The sequence below is a fragment of the Leguminivora glycinivorella genome, chromosome 4, assembly GCF_023078275.1.
Source record: "Leguminivora glycinivorella isolate SPB_JAAS2020 chromosome 4, LegGlyc_1.1, whole genome shotgun sequence".
In the NCBI taxonomy this organism is placed as follows: Eukaryota; Metazoa; Arthropoda; class Insecta; order Lepidoptera; family Tortricidae; genus Leguminivora; species Leguminivora glycinivorella.
The window spans coordinates 20806496-20823325 of record NC_062974.1 but is presented as its reverse complement, the minus strand read 5'-3'; the positions used below and the strand labels follow the sequence as shown (position 1 = coordinate 20823325).

The 16830-nt window shown below is 35.0% G+C and overlaps 1 protein-coding gene across 1 annotated transcript; it reads right to left on the bottom strand.

The window, feature by feature from the left end:
* Positions 1 to 1875: 1875 nt before the first annotated feature.
* Positions 1876 to 11964, bottom strand: LOC125225093. Its single transcript, XM_048128633.1, has 4 exons — positions 11808 to 11964; positions 2871 to 2940; positions 2433 to 2463; positions 1876 to 2073 (listed from the first exon to the last, which is right to left on the bottom strand). The coding sequence occupies exons 1-4, from the start codon at positions 11860 to 11862 to the stop codon at positions 1897 to 1899; spliced, it is 333 nt and encodes a 110-aa protein (XP_047984590.1). The 5' UTR covers positions 11863 to 11964; the 3' UTR covers positions 1876 to 1896.
* Positions 11965 to 16830: the final 4866 nt, after the last annotated feature.

Genomic DNA, 16830 nt, shown 5'->3' with positions numbered 1-16830 from the left:
GGTTAAAATGGACTTTGTTCCGGAGATGCATCTAAATGAAATTGCTATTTCTTATTTAGTAGGCACTTGTGCTACATAAATTGGACAAATGGAAATGGTTTGCGAAAACTACTTATATAACATAGAATCAACTGATTATATTCAGTGTGCAGAATCAGAACGATTAAAGTTTTTTTTTATATATTGAACTTAACGAAAATTTTTGTTAATCTGCACTATAGTCAACTAGCTGTTTAGGTATTCTGGGCCAAGTTTACAAGGAAGACATAATGAGTAAAACGCATAGAGTGGGGTTAAATCTGTAATGTGTGCAAAATGTACATGGTTATGGATACTAGGTTACATTGGTAATAGAACTAACAGAAATAAAATATATTATTTAAAAATTATCAATATTTCACTGTCGAAATAGGTTTATTTTATAGACTGTTCAAATGGATCGAACAAAATTAAGGGTTGCAGGTACTGTAATGTAACTACTACTATGTGTAACTACTATAATACTAATATAACTATTTGTACGTATCTACGATATATTCCATCTAAAACTAAAGTGCAGTCCTAAACCAAAGTTGTTCGAAAAGTTCTCGATACAGTCTACTCTAACATAAAAGTGGGCATTACGTGTAAATAAGCGAGTCTGTATTATAGTGTAACAGCAACGTTTTGGTAAATAATTTCAAATTCGAAATCTTTGATTTACTTCTGCATAACTACATACACAATATCATTGACAATGGACAGATGGAAATGGACATTAGTGATATCGGCAAATAAACTATAGATGTCACTGCAAGACAAACTAAAATGTGCCTACTGTACAGTCAGCTACAAGTGCATGGCGAAGATAACAATGGATTCAATAACACGATAAAATGGATTCATAATTTTTCCATACAATTTTGTAGCTTACTGTTGTGTTGTAACTTATATTTTGTAGTAACTTATATTGAATGACGCGCAGATTTGTCAATCTACTAGCCAAAGCAAGCATCTTTATGAATGATATCAAAATAAATAATAAATAAATAATAAATAAATATTGGGGACACCTTACACAGATCAACTTAGCCCCAAACTAAGCAAAGCTTGTACTATGGGTGCTAAGCGACGATATACGTACTTAAATAGATAAATACATACTTATATACATAGAAAACATCCATGACTCAGGAACAAATATCAGTGCTCATCACACAAATAAATGCCCTTACCGGGATTCGAACCCAGGACCGCGGCTTAGCAGGCAGGGTCACTACCGACTGAGCCAGACCGGTCGTCAATCATTTTATCTTGTCACCCTACCACCTAAAGGCCCATTTACACAGTGCGATAACTCGCATGCGAGTTTCATTACACCACGGCATTAATTGGTGTGCAGAATTATAAATAACATCCGACATCGGATACTGTGGAAACGCACTAAGGGTCGGTTGCACCAAACCGTCTTCGCCAAGTTGTAGGTAGTAACTTCAACAGGCAGTAACTTCAACACGCGACTAAAATCGCATGACAGTTCGCGCGCCGTCTAAGAAATGAACCTTGAGTGCGATTTCCTATACATTAAGGGCCACTTGCACAAACGAAAATGGAGGGTTAACCCACCATTTTATATGGAATTTGACAGATGACAGCCCACTAACCCTAAGAGGTTGGTGCAAGTGGGCCTAAGGGCGCCATCTTGCATCATGCCAATGACAATACAGACTTGTTTATTTTATTTGTGCAATGTTAGTGTTGGTCGTTGGTCCGTGCCTCGGCGTCTAGTGGAGGTCCCACTGTCGGCGTCTAGTGGAGGTCCCACTGTCGGCGTCTAGTGGAGGTCCCACTCGGCGACCTTCCCGTCGTTGTTGACGACCTTGTGGCCGCCGTGCCCCCCCTCGTGGCTGTCGGCGTCTAGTGGAGGTCCCACTCGGCGACCTTCCCGTCGTTGTTGACGACCTTGTGGCCGCCGCGCTCGTGGCTGGACTTGCCGGCGACGCTGGAGGCGTGCTCGAACGTGGACTGGGCCTCGGCGAACACGTGCCCGCCGGACGGCGGCTTCAGGCTTCGGACGTCTCCCATCGCGTGCGGCTGGAATCAGGGAAGAATAGGTGAATTTTAAGAGCCCTACGGTATTGAAAGAAATAATAACGAGGATAATAACCTACTGGTGAAACCCGATAAATTGAGCAAACTGCTTTATGAAATAATTATTTTAAATTACCTTCATTTAATTTGAATGCGTTTAATTTAAAATCACAGAATAAACGTAACTTTCACTTTCTGATGATAAGATTATTGATTTAACTTTTCGAGATAATAACATGTTTTCTAAATACATATGTAATAAGTTTTGATTCAAAAGTAAAATCAGTAAAGTAGTAGTGTACTTAGTACATTATATTAGGTATATTCATTCCTTTAGGAACGGTAGGTTACTGAGAACTTACCCCGAACGATTGCGCGAAGTTCCTTCTCAAACTGTAAAAAATAAAACAAACAAGCGTTACAATCAATTTTATATTAAAAAAGTAAAGATATGAAAAGATAAAAACTTGTACTTCTAGTGAAAAATTATACTAAAGTAAGAATTATATAAGAAAAGGTATACATATTAAGTTTTAAGTATCGGGCCTTCGTATTTGAAATGGAGTAGGTACCTACACTTATGTGTACATTCAATTTTGTGAAATTTATCTATTTTTAAAATTAATACATATAATTTTATATCATAAGCCACAAGAAAATAGAAAACCATCACAGCAATGAGTAATTGTAAAAAAAATATGTAACAACTTTTTAAGCCTGTATGGGTTGTACGAGTATGTATTATAATTATGTTGGTTGTATCTTAATATTGTAGCTGCAAGTATACTTAGAATACTTACATCTCGTGCACTTTGGCCCAGTTTCCGGAAGCCGCAGCCGTTGCCACGTCATCCTCGAATGTCGGGAATCCTGAAGCATAAAGTTTCAATAAAGATAAGTACTATAACAATTTATAGCTTTGTACACGCAAAGTGAAATAACTCAACAATAACTACGTGTATGTACAATTTCACTTTAATCTGTGAACATTTGTATCTGTAATTATTTTAAGAGTTGAGCACCTATTTCGCTTTTACTGATATAAGTATGACGGTCACGGAGTAAATTATGTTGAAAAGGCAAAGTTGTAATTATTTACACTGATTCCCTGTTTTGATCTTGGCTTGATACACTGCCTCGTGACTAGATTTTTCAAGTACTTACTTATTAAGCATCTTACAATTTGCTTATCAACATAAAATGAGCTATGCTGGAATTGCTGGATCACTGATTCCCTGTTTTGATCTTGGCTTGATACACTGCCTCGTGACTAGATTTTTCAAGTACTTACTAAGCATCTTACAATTTGCTTATCAACATAAAATGAGCTATGCTGGAATTGCTGGATCACTGATTCCCTGTTTTGATCTTGGCTTGATACACTGCCTCGTGACTAGATTTTTCAAGTACTTACTTATTAAGCATCTTACAATTTGCTTATCAACATAAAATGAGCTATGCTGGAATTGCTGGATGTAACAGCAATAGGTGGAAATGTCAGGTGGTTTATACGCATATATATTAAATTAACCCGCTTTTAATTGCTTACAATTCAAGTTCATTGCCTATAAATAAGTAGTCCTAACAAATCTGCACAAGAAAAATAAACTTCAAAAATATCTACAGTAACCGTATTGAAGTAACCGACGACGCCGGCCGCATAAATATTAATATGGCGGCTTAGACTAAAATCAATGTATGGCGGCTTTAAGTTTATGACTAACCATTTGATTAAGGTCAGTGTGGGGAAGACCGTCTACCCGGAAAGACCGTCTATTGACTATAACTTTTTTGTTTATATATCTACGCCTCTCACACCTCTGGAGGTATAGCAGTTTTTCATCCTTAATCCATTGGTCTTCAATACATATCCCTAGGACGAACACTAGTTAACAATAAACTTGTTTCTCGTTTCGAACTCGAACATCAAGTTCAACATGGTTCCGCAAAAAAATAAAATAAAATAGAAGCAGTTGGAATATTTTGTATATCATGTATGTAACGCAGTCATTTAATAACCGTTATTTCTGACTAGTACTATTATTCTACTCAAAACGCGCTCAATTTCTAGTTTTATGTTCTGAAATATGTAACTTAGAAATTGTGCCTAGTCAGAAAGTCCGGCTTAAAAGAGAAAGGCAAGACCGGCATATGATAAACAAGGAGTTGCCAACCTTTTTTAGGCTTTATTGAAAATAAGTCGAGTCTAAACAATATCAATATAAAGGTACGTTTTTGGCTTATGATAGTTGTACCGTTTTTGATTTTAACTTCGAAATACAGTTTTGATAATGATTCGTATGGTGTTACTAAAATCATTGGAAAGTATTAAGTAAAAATAAAATATATGTCACATGGTTGTGAAGAATGATAAGAGGTGAACAGAAGTAAGCCTACACTGCATTATTCATCATCATATTTAAGTTGGTAGAATTATCGTAAGCTCTAACCGTTTTTTATTATTTTTGTTTAAGTATATTTAGATTGTGCAACATGCGGTGACAAATATTTCAGAAGAGAGTTAGGGTTTCAAGTTGGTTATTATTTTTATAATCAGCATTACCCAACAGGGACCGTATGGGTACCCTTTAAAACGGTTTTGACACTTTTGACCGACTATTTTACGGCTACCCGACCGTTAATTGACATTTCTGGCTGTCACTTTGACAAAAAGTCGTCATGGGTGTCGTCAATAGGTTTTCGGGGGTGGTAGCTCAGGTAGGTGGTAGCTCTGGTAGTAAGTATAGAAAAACCAAGCATTGCTAAGAAATGTTACCAAACCAATTCATGACATCTTAATATTTCCTTTTCTTAATAAAAAAGTTTCAAAAACAGATAAGTAGTTGGATTTATATGAGTCTGTAATATCGTGACTAAATTGTATCGCAGGTGTTCGTTGTAAAAACAGTATTATGCAATATCTGGACCTGAAAAGAAAAGGTTATGAACCCCATCCACGGGACTTATGCCGGTCTTGCCTTATAAATAGAAAAATGCTTATATGTTCAAAATTTTAACATTATTTTATTAATTATCGAGCACATTCTGCCCTGTTATTACGTAAAATAACAAAGATCATGATTTTGGAACCTAGTCTAATATGAAATTACGCGACAACAAGCACTAGACGGTCTTTCTGTACTCATCGCGGGAGGACGGTCAACCCGCCGAGCCTTATAAAATGTGATTTTTATGACTTAAAAGTACCTTATTTCACCAAAATATTATAAAAGCTTTGTAAAATATAATATTTGCTATCTCATAGGTCCATGCGCATTACGCCAGACTACATTAATTATAGAGTTTTATCCACTCAAACTTTATTTCAAATAAACTATGCCGGTCTTGCCCGCACTGACCTTATTCATGATATACATTTAATATATATTTGGCAGTAGCTAATTAAATGTGAATAAAACGCAAATTAGGATTATTCATCTAAAATTTATCATTTCCAACTGGCCAGGTGGCCTTTGGCTTGTCTCGGCAGCCTTTAAGAGATCTTTGACTTTTGTAATCCATACTAATATTATACTTAAATGGGAAAGTGTGTGTGTCTGTTTCTTTGTCCGTCTGTCATGGATAAACGGAGGGACGCATTAACACGATTTTTTTAAGTGGAGATAGTTGAAGGAATGAAGAGTGACATAGGTTACTTTTTGTCTCTTTTTAACCCCCCACTTATCTAAAAGGGGAAGTGGAAGTTTGTATGAAGCATTCGGCAATTTAGCGAAGCTGCGGGCAAAAGCTAGTATTAACTAATTTAGGTATTGTCGTATAAATTATGCATATTAGGCATATTACATTAGGCTATGCATAAAACAGTCACACGTGTTATATATTGAATAATTTTGGCAAAGTAATCAACGAATATACATTACGAGCCCATTTAGACGGTACGAGAACTCGCATACGAGTTTTATTACATTACGGTATTTGATGGCTGTGCAAAATTGTAGGTCACCACAACAGCCCGCAGTGTAACTAAAATCGCATGCGAGTTCGCGAGCCGTCTAAATCAGGCCTACATATAAATATTAAATAAAATAAATATCATAGGACATTCTTACACAGATTGACCGAGGCCCACGGGCCACGATAAGCTCAAGAAAGCCTGTGTTGTGGGTACTCAGACGACGATATATCTTTACTTTTAAACGAGCAATTCTTGTATATTTATTTATTTATACATATATACCGACGATCTCGGAAACCGCTCTAACGATTTCGCTGAAATTTGTTATGTGGGGGTTTTCGGGGGTGAAAAAATCGATCTAGCGTAGCTTTAGATCCCGGAAAACGCGAATTTTCGAGTTTTCATGAGTTTTTCTTTCGCGTTAGTAAACGTCAAATATGGTCGTTATTTTCGCCGCGCGCGCATCGATTCCGCTTAGCTCAGTCGTACGAGGTCGGTCGATTGTACTTACGCAGATAGATCGTATGTGTCAGGGTTTCGAATCCCGGCCAGAAATTAAGTTTTTGTTTTTTGTATTTTTTTTTGTTTTTGTATTTATAAGAGTTTTTTTATCTAAAGACGTGATATATTAAAATAGAACCGTGCGAAGCTCGGTCGCCCAGATATTATATAAATACTTATATACGTAGAAAACATCCATGACTCAGGAACAAATATCTGTGCTCATCACATAAATAAATGCCCTTACCGAGATTCGAACCCGGGACCGCGGACGCATAATGCATAATATAAAATATATATATAATATATGTATATTATGCATTACGCGTAGTTGCTGTATACGAGTATATTATTCGTATGTTTGTTAGTTATTTTCGTTTCCTTAATTAAACTGTTGATGACTGAGAAGGTACAAAGAACTTAAGAGATACAAAATATGTATTGTGTGGTTTGAGGTGTAAATAAGTAAAGTCAATACTAAATGTAAGTCAAATATTTATCATATCATAATGTACTTATATTGCTTATTGTTAAATGATTTCCGCGAAATTGTTGACCAATTAGTACGTTAATAAAATTCGCGAGAATTTTATGACTAAATACTAATGAGGCAATGCAAAAGCCATGAAAAATATAAAAGAATTGACAACATTTCATATTTTTGAGTACACCTTTTTATTGTTTGGTTTGAAAGAACTCAATACTAAAAGATACACGTATTTTTTATTTTTCCAAAAACTGCTATTTTAATGAGAAATTCCCTTTTTATTACTGGTTCGAGCAGAAAGAGCGTAAGTTACACTTCGTGACGTCACATGTGTTGTTTCATACACCTAAGAAAACGACAAAATCATTCCTAAAAAAAAAGTTTTAACAGTCAGCTTAAACAGTCCGGTATGTCTGACAAGTGTCACTGTCAACCACTATTGAATGACTACGAATCATATCTAGACTAAGCTATGATTTTTTTAATATCTTTGCTACGAACTGTGATAAGTTTCACTGTCAAACTCAAGTGATATCCCAGCTGGAAGATTTTTTTGATATAGTGGCAGCTCTAAATCAGCTATTTGACGTCACTTCCCCTTTAAACTATTTTTAAGATTTTTTATACTAAAAATACGGAATTTTTTTTTTTAAAAATGATTTAATATGTGATCTACAAGCGCATATCTCGAAATGGTTTTCGATTTAGGGACATTGAGAATTTTGAAACGTTGTCAATTAATAACCTTTTAAAATCATATTGGTGAGGCCAAGGGGCACTATAAATACAATTGAAAATAAATTAAAATCTAATTTTTCAAGATTTTTCAGCACATTGCAAGGACAAGCGTATTTAATGTCATATTTGTTAAAAAAGTTCATGTCTTGTCAAAACCTAAGGCCTAAGTTAGAATTGGCATGCTCACAGACTGATAAATTTTACTTACAAACAAATGAAACATGACTTAACGTCATCATTGTCATCATCTACGTACACAAATCTTGCACATCTTGCAAAAAAAAAAATAAAAGTGCGGAAAATCTTGAGAGAAACTCAGAGGTACGAATAAAACGTCCTTAATTGATCATAAATGTATATTAAGGACGATTGTAACCGGTGAAGAGTCCTATTGTGAGTTTTAGTGCTTGAATTAGCATACTTTGATTGACCGTTTATTAAAATCACCTATAGAATCTTACTTTGTGAGGAACAATTACATATAATATGTCATGGACCATCAAACGTGCGGCGTGCTGCGGCACTGCTCGGCGCACATGTTCGCCGAAGACCTGTGCATATTGCGCGCCGGCAGTGCGAGCGAGCTGCCCGACACCTGCCGCTTGGTTCAGCAAGATGTCGATGCAGTAGTTCGTTGGTCGCGTGATAATGGCATTGTGCTTAATGTTGATAAGACTAAGCTATTATTAATTCGATCTCCCTACTTAGAAGTATTATCTAACAACATCTATTACTACCCACGACTTTTCTTGTATGCATAATGATATATTAGACTGTCAATGTAAACCCATCTCCCGTGTTAACTGTGTAACGTATTTAGGCCTCAAAGTTGATGAACTCACAAATGTTCCGAGCGTTTAGCGATAACTAATTTTGTAATGAGTTTCTACCCACTAGATTTATTTAAAATAAAATAAAAACTTTTTTGTGTAATGTGTACACTGTATGCTTAATCTTAGTTTTGTGAAATGTAAATTTTTCTCATGTAAGTGAATTATGTAATTCTTTATGAGAAATAAAGTTCTTTAAACCTAAACCTAACACTTCTCCTGGACACACCATGTAGATTTTATTCATAACAAACTAAAAGTATTATTAGGAAAATTTTATTATCTTAGATTTAAAGTTCCTCTGCATATCCTTAAATATTTATATGTATCCTTAGTTGAATCAATAATTGGTTATGCCCTTGACTGCTACGGATTAACAACTAAAACTAACTTAAACAAACTAGAAAGTATGCAAATTAGATTCCTAAAACTATTAGTCAATAATAAAACTAAAGATAAAAATAAAAAAGATTATAGAAACTTGTTTAAAATTTGTAATATTCTTCCAGTGAACCTTAAGCATAAATATTTAATACTGTATAATAATCATGGCAGTCAAGAGCATACCCAGTTACACTATAACGAAGTTTATGGTACCAGGTCGGTGTCTGCGGGCAAGCTTGTCGTGCCGAGGGTCACTAATTACTACGGCGATAGGTGTATTCAGAAACGCCTTCCCTACATACTCAACAGCCTGCCCTCTGACATTAGACAGGAAACATGAAGTTTGCGAAAAAGCTACGTAGTTACCTTAAAAACTGCATATAATAATTAGTATTATAGATAATATAGTTATATGTTGATTATATATACATGATAATAGTGATAATGTAAGAGAGTAGAGACTGCTCGATCCCACAGTCAAACCGTGAAAACTGTTTTGTGGGACACTGTTCTAATGTAAACTGTTTATTTGTGTGTTAATAAATAAATAATAAAAAATAAATAAACCATTACCTACTTAGGTATAAATGTAAATGACACTTATTTTGTCATTTACATATATTTTATCTGTTAAATCTTTTAACCACTTACTAATTGTTTCATTGATCGTATTCGTGTCACCATCGATAGTACGTAGTTAAATATATACGAACTTTTGTCTTTTTGCTCGTATTTGGCTTCGATGGAATTTGTGAATTTTGTACAGACAAAAAAATAAGTACATTTGACGATATTTTAAAGTCAACATTTTGGCGCGCACTCAAATATCAGGGATAAGTATGGACATTTGGCCAAATTGGCCATAACCCGGGTCATTATGGTCAACAAATATTTTGGCCACCAAACCAAATGTCCCAGCCGAACAGGTTTCTAATATCGGGGAGGTAAATGCATATTACGCATGCAAATATCGTACATTTTCCACTGACACTTTATTCGACTCTCGTTTGTTTATTTCTTTTAGTTAGTATTTTAATTGTATGATTTGGCTCTTGGAGGCCCTATATATCTCTAAGGATAATTGGATTCAGTATACATATTACACTCAATTATGAAATTTTGACATTAAGAGTCATTTGCATCTTTTATGTCTGTTTTACGTTTTTTATATTGCATATATTTGTTGTTTTTAGTGATAATTCGACTTTTAGACTATACATCTCTAATAAATTTTAGTAGCTTTATGCTTTAGTTACAATTACCATTATTAATTCTAAATTCAATTTTATTTTAAATCTATCTTCGTGGTGCCCAATGTACTTTCTAAAGTACATAATGGTTTCAATGGAATTTTAACTTTCATGTAATAAACAAATAAAATATAATTTTTGTTTCTAAAATTTTTCGAACAAATGAAATTGAATTCAATCTCAATAACAATAAGAATCAAAATTCCCTATCAAAAAAATTGTATGGTGGGCGCTACGAGGCTATTGTAGGTAACGTTGATGTGTATTGTGTAACAGTGCTCCTGGTGGGCTATTAACTGAATACATGATTTGTATAAGTATTTGTATTTCTCTATTTTGTGCACGCCAATTCAGACATCACGAAATAGAATAATGACTGGTCTATTTAGTGGTTTTGACAATATTTTATCAATAATGTTTATATTTAATAAATATTAATGATGCATTAGTTGTAATCGGAAACGGGTAAGCTATAGACCGATGAGGCAATTTATCTGAGTTTACAATATATTAGCATTATTTTTATTTTCCTGCTCTCCTGCTACGCAAAAGATACCTGCATATAGGTACCTGTCTGGCCCGCTTTTAGGCGTAAAAGCCTCATCACAATTATTTATAAAACTTATAGTAGGCGTATAAAAAGTGCGCATATTCTATACTATTTTGATTGGACTATAAATATATTTTAGACTGTAAATAGCGAAATCGGAAGGTACACTAAACTAATTATCAATGACAAAATATTGTAAAACTCCTAGGTATTTCTTTCTTGTTAATTATTAGATAAAATAAGATTATAAAGTAGGTAGGAGATATTTTTCGTACACCTTTGACATCAATAATACCATTGATACTAACGCAAAAGCCGGCTTTAGGATTAGGATTAATTCTTCGAACACTTTTTAAAACCTTGGTTTTTTTATTTTTTATATTTAGATGACTTAATATAATTGTATACACCTGCTAAGTTAGCATATTAGTCTTGTTTCATCCTTCGACCCTGCAGCACTAAATCTTGAATAAACTATCAAAGGTAAGTATAGGTACTATTAAGTTTCCAGTGTTTCCCGGTATTGGCCACTAAGCCTTGTTTTCTAGTATGGCCTATTTGTTTTTTTTTTGAAAACGATTACCTATTCATACAAAATATTTACAAGTATATAGTGTTTATTATATACCATAAAACAATCTTCTTCAGTTAACCAATCCGGACAATTTGGTTCAGATCATACCAAACCGAATTTTCAGACTAATCTAAAAATAACCCATTAGAATTAGATAACGCAGAAATAGGACCAATAGGACACGTTAGCAAATTTTCCGTACTTACCTACTACTAAGTCAAAATACCTGGATGGACATGTTTTACAACGGGAGAACGTATAATATAATTGAAGAGAGATGGAGAAAGTCTTCTTATGGAAAAGAGTTCTTGTAAACTTTTGAAGGAACTTCCTTTATTCAGTGCAGCCAAATCATAATAAAAGACTTTCCGCACCATCGGCAGTTTGACGGTTTTTGATTCGATACCATTGTTTATAACCATCAGATCATTCAGATCACTGGAAAAACTTGTCAAATATTCAACACATCTGTAATTCTAATATTTTGATTAAACATCCGGTACTTACCTTGCACGCTGACGGCCAAAGCCAGAATCACTAAAACGAAGGTGAATTTCGGCATTTCGATAACTGATCTAATAAACAAACAGTCGTTGTGTATATATTAAAGTTGTTTGACCGCTGGTTCGCCGAGGCGCAATGCCCGGATTCGTCTCCGTTTTGCGCTTATATGGTCTGCGAATTCTGTGAAGAATCGCGAGAATTGTTGGTACTTACTCGTATGGTCTGCAGAACTGACAAGGCTTTGACACGTGTCACTGCCTTTGTTTTTATGATTTGATTTATTTGACATGGCGTTTAGTTTCATTTGAGCCACTAGACATATTTTTGATATAGCAAAGACTACATTGTAATTATGAATACTCCTTCAAATGTTTTTATGACGTGTGACACTTCTTGAGTTTATTTGGCAGTCGTCATTTTATAATCTTTCAGTGCAGCCATGAGCAGATTATTTTGTATTCTCAGTATTTGTTTTGTTATAATGATTATTAATTAACGTGATAGGTTTATCTCTGTGTAGTGCACGTAACGATGAATTCAAGGCGGTATACGTCGTTGTATGTAAGTACCAGCCTACCAGTTCTTAGCAATATGTATATTAATTTTATGGAATCAATACTATATGGGTGGTTTAACATTTCGCCTTCATCAATCGCACGGTGAGTCCGTTCCCTTTATACATACGCGCATACTAACATTACTAACGGTCTGGCTAAAATAAAAAAAAAAACCTTATGTCTTAAATACGACGAGCTATCAGCTAGCTATGTGTGTTCTTAGAACATCAGTCAAATATAATGTTTCTTTTTCAGTGATTGACCCCATCTACGAGTAACCCTACCCAACCAATCTACTGTTTATAGTGCCTTGACCTGATTTTAGCAAATGGTGTTTTTGGCAGTAAATAAATGCACCGAATTACTATATTATGATACCTGAACTATAACTGACCTATTCATACTCATATCCATATTTATTTATTTCATCCATAGGTACCTACTGTTATACATACAATTACCCAAGTTATAACATTTGAGGACCGGATTCCATCCGTAGATCTTGAAATGTGTCCTATTATAAACAGAGCAACTACCTACCAAACTAGTAACTAACTATACAAATCATGAAGGAATTCTGATTCATAAAACAAGTAGTTTTTGTTCTCTTTTTCCGATTCGTCACACGACCTAAAGAGAGGAAACACTGAACTGGGAAATTTAAATCACAAAGAAGAAAACAAAAGTTTGCGACATTGTTTGCAAATTCAAAAATATCACCAGAATTACTTGTCTTGATAAAGGTACTAATTTGCCATATCATATACCTTATCGTGAAGGGTAATGCCTTAGGATGATATTATTAAGCGTAAGTACAGACAGCGAATTTGATTTCTAGTATACTATGGAATCTTGATGCTCTATCATTTTATCTTTATTGCTATCTAAGCTTTTCCACCAGTGAGTTAGATCGCTTTTTCTTTAGTGTTTTTTGTTAGATGTTCTATTACAGTTTATAATTTAAAGGTATCGATATCGGTAAGGTATATGTATCGTTGCCTAGTACAGCTACGCTTAATATGGGGCTAGGCTGTTTTGTGTCAGATGTTTATTTATTTATCATGATATCATATGATATTCTTATTTTACACGGAATCGCGCAAACCGCCAAAATTCTAAACCGATTATCACAACAAAGTAGTGCCAATAATGATAGATATTCATTTGAATAACAATAATTCCGTCAAACTGCGAGCGTATCCAAACGGACAGCAGTCTACGTACACGCAAGAATCACACGCCTGTCATTACGATGACGTATAAACAAGAATTGTTTGTAACGCTATTTTGAGTAGCTTTATAAATATAATGAACTAGCGCCTTCATTAAGGTGAGGCATCGTTGAATAATAAAATCGAAATAATTATGCAGCGCTTGCGCACTCGCTTGCCTCCCGAAACTCGTTTCATCCCGATACTCAGCATATATCGTGCTAGCTTATTCTATAAGTAATATATGCATGCGACAAAAACATTTTGAAACACTTGAAACATTTTAAGACGATACGGTAGGGGTCAATTCTCCATACAAACGCTCTCGACTATTTCCTCCCTGGTTTTTGAAGATAGAGCAATGATATTTTCAACACAGATTGTTATTATTTTTATCTGTGTTGGACCGTTTTGATTTTTTTATATTCTTCTTTTTAAAGACTCTAGAGCCAATCAAAAATTTCCAAAAACAGGCTTTTTCATTGTGGCGCAAAAAAAGGTGTGATACTCAAGATTGGTAACAATTAACAAAAAAAGCTAAACGGTCCGACATAGATTATTTCATTGTTATTCAGATTCTCAAATTTCGTTCCGATTGATCAAGTTTTGAAGGAGGAAAGAGTCGAGAGCGGAACCTCGATTTTAAAGATTTTTTGAAATATCTTTTGACTGAGTTGTTCTTAATGGACAATTTTTTTTTGATAAATCTAGTTAATAACACTTGTATATTTAACTAAAATTCCCAAGTTGAAAAGGGGGCTCCTTTCCATTTTAGCATTTTCGCTACCGTATCCTCTTAAAAGGTAAAGTTAAAAGTAATTAAGTAGGTAAGTAATCAAATATTTGGAAAAGTTTTAAAGTTTATAATTTCTCACGTGTCTGCGGCAAGTCGCAGCGAATTTCACCTTGAAAAAAAAAATTAAAATGAAATGTTGAAATGAAAATGTGCTGCCCACCCCCTCTCAGTCACCTCACATTTACCGCCTGTCAAAAACGCGAACAGTCGACCTGTCATATTTCACTCATGCACGCATAGTACGTGTTCACCTACACGAGTTTAGATTGTGTGCTAGGAACGTGCCTCTTTCATATATTTGATCGCCAGTGTCCGAGGTGTGCCCAGTGTGCTACGCCCGCTGATGTTACATAAACTAATTAAGCTAGTTACATCTAGGTTTCAATGAAATTTCAAAGCATTATAACCAGTCGTTTTAAAATTAGCCTGTACCTAACTATGTTTGGATGGGGAACCAACCTTGCAGCGTACCCTTACGAGTGAATACCCAGCGTACCCTTGAAGCCCAATTGTTACCTCTTCTAAATGGGTTCAGCGATTACACTTCTAAACAGTAGGAGTTATTAGTTATTATGTTATCTGTTGAAGCAAAGAGAATCTAGTATTATACTTAAGTAGAACTACAGCCAAAGTAAAATCCATCGTAGGCCACGTCTTTGCCTTCGGCTAGTCTGTGGCCAAGAGTCAGCCCATTTATAATTAAAAAAAAATTACAATCACCTAAGACACTGAGACACATGGCAGTGGAAATGTATTTATGGAACGTTGGCTGGTAACATGTTTGTCAACTGGACTGTACTAACAAAGGGACAAGTGCGTCATGGACGTCATGGTATCTCTGCGAAGAATAACGTCTGTGCTTATTGTATTGGCAAAAATAGGCAATTTGCGAGTCTATAACATAATAGCGCCTGTTGAAATTAATAAGCAATTAAGCAACGACGCAGTCTGAGTACGTCGCAAATACTTGACCGCTAAACACCGGTAAATCTTTCCATGTCTGCAATTCAATATGATTTGTTAACAACATTAAAAATAATATAGAAGAAACATGTGTTTCTTCTCTATAAGGGCCCATTTAGACGGTACGAGAACTCGCATACGAGTTTTATTACATGGCGGTATTTGATAGCTGTGCAAAATTGTATGTGACCTGAACAGCCCGCAATGTAAATAAAATCGCATGCGAGTTCGCACGCCGTCTAAATTAGGCCTAAGATTTATTGTAGATAGAAGTAAGTAGTTAAGTACCTACCCTGGAAAAGCAGTCGTGGTGTAAAAGTATTTTGAAAATATCTTCCAATCGGAAAATTTTAAAACTATTGCAACACTATGTTTGAATTACGGTTACCAAACTTTAAACTTATACGGGTATCATAGTTCCAATATACGAGTACATATATACTTATTTAGAAACTATCTTCAAAAAACTTATATTAGGTTAGGTGTAATACATATACATTACATACATATAATCACGCCTGTATCCCATAAAAGGGTAGGCAGAGCACATGAACTACTAAGTTTCAGTGCCGCTCTTAGCAAAAAGTGGTTGAAAGAAATCCAAATTGTGACATTGCAGTGGCAGGTTGCCAGCCTCTCGCCTACGCCACAATTTAGCCCATATCCCACAGTCGACTTCTACGACACCCACGGGAAGAAAGGGGATGGTGAAATTCTTAACCCGTAACCACACGGGGTCTTAACCCGTCACCACACGGGGTCTTAGGTGTAATGTAATATTTATTTTAATTTGTATAAATAACTAATACGAGATACTTGTGTAGTATTATGTACCGACTTTTCTAGTGACGCATTTCTCGTAAGAAATTTAATATCACGTGTCATTTACACGTTTTTTTCGAGTCTACAATTAAAACTTCTATTGTAATGTTAATTAATATGATCTACCTCAAATGTATGCCACTTGTGCAAATACACCTTTTGCTAATTAAACAACAATATCTGGGCAACCGAGCTTCGCTCGGTTCTGTTTCGTATCCTTGACATGTGTCGCCATCTAGTTCAAAAATGAATAGTACCTACATCGAGCGAAAGAATTCTCAGCCTTAACAACACAACTACTCCACACGAGATGGCGCGCATTTCGCCACAAAAACTCAAATAGTGTATTTTTCTATTCGTTTTAGCCTTGACCTGTGTCGCCATCTAGTGTTTGCAATAAATAGTACTTACATCGACCGAAAGAATTCTGTATTAACAGTACAACTACTGCACACGAGATGGCGCGCGAAGAAAAACGCATGAAAACTCGAAAATTCGCGTTTTCCGGGACCTAAGGATAAGTTAGACCGATTTTTCACCCCCAAAAACCCCCACATAACAAATTTCTACGAAATCGTCAGAGCGGTTTCCGAGATCGTCAGTGTAAATAAATATATATATAAATAAATAAATAAATAAATATACAAGAATTGCTCGTTTAAAAGTATAAGATAAAT

What these genes read in the sequence shown, in the direction of transcription:
- LOC125225093 (XM_048128633.1), bottom strand. Translation starts at nt 11,862, where the DNA reads ATGCCGAAATTCACCTTCGTTTTAGTGATTCTGGCTTTGGCCGTCAGC. An exon ending in TTTGGCCGTCAGCGTGCAAG is followed by an intron (nt 2,941 to 11,807) that starts GTAAGTACCGGA and finishes TTTATGCTTCAG; the next exon opens with GATTCCCGACATTCGAGGAT. An exon ending in TGGGCCAAAGTGCACGAGAT is followed by an intron (nt 2,464 to 2,870) that starts GTAAGTATTCTA and finishes TATTTTTTACAG; the next exon opens with TTTGAGAAGGAACTTCGCGC.